At 33.7% G+C, this 6,701-nt stretch overlaps 1 protein-coding gene across 2 annotated transcripts; it reads left to right on the top strand.

The window, feature by feature from the left end:
* Positions 1 to 401: 401 nt before the first annotated feature.
* Positions 402 to 4,544, top strand: LOC132038668 (cytochrome c oxidase subunit 6a, mitochondrial-like). Of its 2 annotated transcripts, XM_059429356.1 has the most exons (4): positions 416 to 600; positions 2,268 to 2,374; positions 2,827 to 2,869; positions 4,301 to 4,544. In XM_059429356.1, the coding sequence occupies exons 1-4, from the start codon at positions 474 to 476 to the stop codon at positions 4,333 to 4,335; spliced, it is 312 nt and encodes a 103-aa protein (XP_059285339.1). In that variant the 5' UTR covers positions 416 to 473; the 3' UTR covers positions 4,336 to 4,544. The 2 variants fall into 2 exon arrangements, with proteins under 2 accessions (XP_059285338.1, XP_059285339.1); XM_059429355.1 differs by lacking the exon at positions 2,827 to 2,869 and having other exon boundaries at positions 402 to 600.
* The last annotated feature ends 2,157 nt before the right edge of the window (positions 4,545 to 6,701 follow it).

The raw sequence follows: 6,701 nt of genomic DNA, 5'->3' as shown, positions 1-6,701 counted from the left end.
GTTTTAAACATAAAAAATTTCGCTTTTTTTAAAAAAATCCAAATAGGCTCTTATAGTATTTTTTTTTATATATATAATTTTCAAATATGTAAATTTTAATTTTAAAAATTTAAAATTCTGTACATGATCAAACTGAAAAATTTAAAACTCTTAGAAATCAAAACATTGCCACATCAATTAGGAGATAGCGAGTAAGACACTACTTTGAAGCTATCCATAAGCGATTATGTTTGTCGCTTTCTCCCATATAGTCATTTTTTATTTCTAGCGGGCCACGGAAAGCAGCGGGAAGAATTTGTTATGTTAAAATTACTTTACGTAGACAAACAATACTTATTTTCAACAAATCAGAACTGTTTGAAGGTATCTCAAACATTCTAGATAATCCTTGTCATTTTTCTCGTATATTATATGCATAATCATTTCTTTTAATAGTAGCGGGAAGAGTCTAGAACCAACTGACTTCACTGTGCATGGCTTCTGCTTTGATCAAATCTAACATTATTCGCTCCGCCCTCCGCGGCGGTGCTTCTGGTGGAACTCCAGCGCCGGCATTAAAGAGGACTTTCGCTTCTTCCACGTCCCACCATGATGAGGCCCGTAAGTTCATCATCTTACTTGAAGGAAATTTTCTTTCTTGAGTTTCATCTTTTAATAGTTGTGGGTACTCTATCCGATGGTATTTTCCTTGAAGTCAAAATTTTCACCATGAAATGAGCTGAATAAATAGATAGTCACTCCTCCTTATAAGTTATAATAATAGAGGTTTATAATATTATTGTCGTTTATGTGAATATCTTTTTGGCTACTATAAAATGTTATTATAGTCCCTTATTTTTAATACTGTCTGTTTTAGTTACTGTTTGCTCCATATGTCCCAATTTAGGTAATACAATTTTTTTTTAATCTCTCTTAAAAAGAATTATACACTTCTTCTATATTTAGAAATGATTTAAGTTGAAACTTCACCTTCAATGAAAATGATTTAGAGTCACACCAATATCTATAACTTTATTTTAGATCACAAGTTTAAAAGCTGTCTTTCTTTATTAAACTCTATGTCAAATCAAACTATATATCACATAAATTGGGATACAAGGAGTACTTATTTTCTTTGACTATAATTTTCTCAAATATTTTAAAAATATTTTGAATTGTTAACTATTTTGACTTCCAGTAACTTTACATAGTTTTTAAATATATAAATTTTATTTCAAAAAAATAATAATTAAAGATTTTATGTCCGAATTCATATCAAACATTAGTTAGTTTGACACAGAGGCGGCAAAAAATTATATTGTGTATATAAGGTAATTCTTTTATTTTTTATCTACATATATAGATTTTGAATGCCCTGAACACAAGGCTAGAGATTGACTCAGTGGTTAAGAGGATTCAAAATTTACCTTTAGCTTTCAAGTTCAAATCCCAAACACTCCATTTTTATAATCTTGGATGCGCCACTGTTTGACCCTGGTACTTAGAAAAAGGAGAAATTTCTGAATTCTTTATATGCATCTATATGCACGCGTACATATACATACAACACTAGATGGAGTTTACAATCAACATGTTCAACTAAACCAAGTATTTTCGAAACAGAGTATAAATATACATGTGAAAATGCACTAAAATTTGAAACCATTATTTTGAAAGTTTAATGGGTTCAGGAGTAAGAATCTAAAGGTTGAATCAATCAAATTTAAATCTTGGATCTGCCTACCTATTCGTACATACATAGATAATAGATACATATATATATAAAAAGGGCAGCCCGGTGCACTAAGCTCCTGTAATGTGCGGGGTCCGGAGAAGGGCCGGACCATAAAGGTCTATTGTACGCAGTCTTATCTTGCATTTCTGCAAGAGGCTATTTTCACGGCTCGAACCCGTGACCTCCTGGTCACATGGTAGCAACTTTACTAGTTACGCCAAGGCTCCCCTTTAGATACATACGTATATGTACATAGGAATATATATGTATGTGTGCAATATCTGATTTTCCTTTTTCCATTCCATATGCGTTTGAGTATGCTAGTTGTCTTGACGTATACGTTAAAAAAAGCTTTGTTTTACAATGGAATCCCTCGATTACGTATTAGTTTCTTCAGGGGATGAAAGTTTGATATTCATTTACCAACTATCCATTACAAAACAAAGAATTTTATCTGTAATTCTCCCTTTTTTTCTTATCGGTTGTGTGATTCAGCTGTTTATAAATGATTCCCATGTGGTTGAAGTGTTAATATTGAATGGGCTGTGGTCAGGTGAAGCAGCTAAGTGGGAGAAAATAACTTATATTGGAATAGTTACGTGTGCGATTCTTACAATCTTTAATCTCGCTAAGGGTCATCCTCATCATGAAGAGCCTCCTGTAAGCTTTTTTTATATGCATTTCCTGTACCTTTTATATGTCAAGATTCTGTGTTTCTTTTTTCAACAATATGGTGTTTCCTGTCTTCCCATTTTGTTTTCAGAACTTAATATGAAATCAGAAATTCATATTGACAGTTGTTTCTGAGGGATTTCCATTAGCCCAAAAAATATACAATAACGGTAGTTTGGTCCTTACAATATCCAATGATCTGACTTATGTTCATCTGTTGATTGAGCAGGTATAATAGGGGGATCATTTTTCTTTGGGGGTTGAAAGTTTGTATAATAGAGGGGAATTTACAACTGAGACAGAGTATATACATGTGTACTATATGTTCCTCTATTTCTAATATGTTTTGTTTATTACTATGAAGTTCTTTGTATGATGTTCCTTCACCCTACGCAATGTTATCTTACAATTCTTGCTATCATTTCTAACTCTCTTCGCAGCCTTATCCGTATCTGCACATTCGTAACAAGGAGTTTCCATGGGGTAATTCTGATACCTAAGTTCTCTCTTATTTCACTTGTCAATGATTTCAAGTTTACTGTATCTCATATTTAATTGTATCTATCCTTGATGGTTGCAATGAACTATCAGCACATAGATATTCTGAATAATAGTCTGTTATCTAACTTAAGCACTGTTATTTTATCTGATTGAGGCTTCGAAAATGTTGTAGCATGTCGTGGATTGTCTAAATCAGGAACTGGGAACAAGTAATCTTCCTGTTTTTTCCTTGTTTCCTGTTAAAGGGAAGCCTGGTTTTGAATGTTTTTCTATGCTCAAATAAAATTTCATTTGGTCTTCTAAGTCGTATCATGTGAATGAGTCATCATGACTAATAGCCCTTGAAAAGGAATCCCGGTAATGGATGGTTGCATGGTCTATTATCCTTTCTAAGATGTCCTTATATATTAATTGTGATAACTTTAATCTATTGATTTTTCTTAGTTAAGATGTCAACACGTAATTGACATACAGAGATCAAAAGGGAGTATGTCTAGAAAAGGAGAATGTTTGTAGGTCGCATATGTCAATAAATTATTCACCTTTAGTTAAAACCTAATCTGTACATGTTTTGGAGTAGGTGTGTTAAACCTAATCTGTACATGTTTTCCTGTTAACGGGAAGCCTGGTTTTGAATGTTTTTCTATGCTCAAATAAAATTTCATTTGGTCTTCTAAGTCGTATCATGTGAATGATAAAAGGAATCCTGGTAATGGATGGTTGCATGGTCTATTATCCTTTCTAAGATGTCCTTATATGTTAATTGTGATAACTTTAATCTATTGATTTTGCTTAGTTAAGATGTCAACACGTAATTGACGTACAGAGATCAAAAGGGTGTATGTCAAGCAAAGGAGAATGTTTGTAGGTCGCATATGTCAATAAATTAATTCACCTTTAGTTAAAACCTAATCTGTACATGTTTTGGAGTAGGTGTGTTTATCCTGGTTTACCTATATATTGGTTTTTTCAACTACTTAATGGTTCGTATTTGATGGAATTGCTTGAGGTATTATTAGATATTTAGTTAACCACTGCTGTCCACATTATGTTAATTGCGAGTGTGCAATACATCACATCTATTTGCTTAGTATGGCTCGGTGTTTGGTATGCATTGGCGAGAGAACACAATATAAAGTAGATCGTACGATATCATAAGACAAACAATTATCATATCCATTATAGTTTATACTAGTTCGACCTAATATTAACAGCATAATGTTAATGGCCATTGTTCAAGTATGAGTTGACACTCTTCCCTAGTTTTATAGGGTTAATTGAGTGTTCATTCCCGTATCAGTGACTCTCTGTATGTTTTTGGGGGTATACTTACTTCTGTGTAGTTGAATTTAGATTTTTGTATTGTATAAAACTGTTTAATACTAAAAATTCTTTTTCCTTCTTTGAATTCAGGTCCGGATGGCCTTTTCGAGAAGAAGCATCACTAAAACCAGTATATCTATCCGTGAAGGCTTTAAAAAGTTAAACCTACTGTATCATTGAAGTTGTGTGAAATATGTTTTGAATTTTCTTCAGATGTTTTATGTTGATACTTAACCATATCTCTGATGTACGCTTTGGTGGTTTCATATTGTGCTGTCTATTGTGTTTCTTGCAGTGTACTCTGTATAAAATAAAAAATAAAGAAATTGTTTAACTCGTCTCTTTCCAGCTGTTCTTTTCTATATATTCATATGATTGCCCTGGGACTTCTCACTCCATTTGAAATGAATTCAGTGGAGAAATTTCGTTGAGTTGGAATAGATCTAGAATATAATCCAATCGGATTTTACGTGTTACCTATTCGTACTCTTAAGTTGCCTTGCAACATGACCCATCACTTTCTTGACTATTACCCTAGTATAACGGGGGAATAAGAATTTGAAATTCCATCTTTTGATTGGAATTCAGATTAGCACTCAACCAATCTGACTCCGGCAGAGAACATCTTTTGATGTAGCAGTTCCTTTAAGTAAATATACTGTTAGATTTATAGCTTTATTTTTCCGTTTAATGAACACAAAAACAACTGACATCATTGACCTTGGATTGATACGTCAGCGTATCACTGTGTATGCATGGAAACTATGTTTCCCATTTCTTTAGCTACCAGTTCAACGAGGTTTCCTGCAGGAGGAAACTTCATACCGGATTTAAGTTATCACCAGTGTTCTCATTTTATATGGTTTCAGGTGAAGAACTTGTTAGGATTGTGGGCCTGAATGCGGGGGTTGCAGGAGGCGGAAGCCCCCTGCGATGGAAGAAACAAGAGTTGGTGTTTTGACAACCGATATAAACTTGGCTTAATCAGTGGATTTTGTAATCATCTTTCATTGAGAAAAAAAGAGTCGGTGACTGGCCGTGGGTTTTCTTCCCCGTGAGGATGTCCCACGTAAAATTGTGTGTTTATTTTCATTGTTATTGCTCTTCTATATTGTTGTTTCATAACAGAGCTATCATTTTCTTGTTGCTGGTTATTGACTTCATTGCTTCCTGCTGCAGAACTGGAGTTATCATTAGGTTTGCTTTCAGTACTTACTTCTCCAAACAGTAGGATTATTTTGTTCAACCGTCCCATTTTCTTCATCATCTGTGCTAGACCGGTTTGGATTTTCAGTATCTGCCTTGTTATTCTTCTTCTTCTGCAACTCATCAGAACCCTTGTATTTACCCTCAGTATTTATGATTACTGTATTGCCTTTCTCAGTTTCGGTCATGTTTTCAGAATCCACCGTTTCTTTAACTAAGGGACCCTCTTCCTTGCCTTTTTCTGCATTGAAGCCTCATTAGTCCTGTATTTTTGTCTTGAATCTTATCGTTTGATGATCCTGATTCTTCAGTTTTATTTTGGTTCTCGTCGTTCTTTTTGATGACTTTTTCCTCATCATTTCTCTTCTTCGCTCTTGTCCCTTCGTTTTACATCCCTTCTATTACCTTCCTCCATCTTAACGTCCTTCTGTTCACTTCCATTTTCAACCATCTCTTCACTAACACTTTCTCTGCTCTCTTCGTTCTCTTCTTTCAAATTATTACCTTCACTCTCCTTGGCTCCATCATCAATATGTTTACCTTCTTTCCTTCCTAATTTCAAAGTATCGATCCGAATTTGTATTTTTTCTGAGATGTTTGTGTTTTCTACATTAGAGACTTTCTTGATATGATACATTTAGACTTGGTAAAGCAACCTTCAGATACAAGCACCTATGAATACACATATCTGTAGACCATGCTTCATCTTTTCTCCTTTGTTTCTTTGGCTCCCTTTTTGTTTACTGAGTTCTTGATCTTGCCCGCAACACTTGTGGGTACAATTTTCCAATGTCTTCGCGACTTCTTGCAATACTACATGTGATGACACTGAAAGTTCATTGAATCTTGTTGTCCAGTAGGTTTGGAGGAAAGAAAAGGAGTGTACACATGATGTTGCACAAAATGATATTAATTATGTCACAATTCAACTTGTATTTAGGTATTGTGTGGATTTTGAGGTTTATGTTTTGCTGTAAATTAATGTTTACTTGTATTATTTTTCAACGATAGAAAAGGAGTGTGCACATTAATTATGTAACAATTCAACTTGTATTTAGGTATTGTGTGGATTTTGAGGTTTATGTCTTGCTGTAAATTAATGTTTACTTTGTGTTATTTTTCAACGATATGTCAAGGCGAAATCAGAATTGAAACTTAATAATTTCGACCTTTGAAATTTTATCATCGAACCTATTTAACTTTTGGCATTATGGATACGGAATTCAATATTTGTTACAATTTAGTATAATTTTCATATAGAAATGTATAATCTGCATGAAAAATG

The sequence above is a fragment of the Lycium ferocissimum genome, chromosome 11, assembly GCF_029784015.1.
Source record: "Lycium ferocissimum isolate CSIRO_LF1 chromosome 11, AGI_CSIRO_Lferr_CH_V1, whole genome shotgun sequence".
Taxonomy (NCBI): domain Eukaryota; kingdom Viridiplantae; phylum Streptophyta; class Magnoliopsida; order Solanales; family Solanaceae; genus Lycium; species Lycium ferocissimum.
The sequence above is the reverse complement of the archived record's forward strand: the minus strand, read 5'-3'. Positions and strand labels throughout refer to the sequence as shown.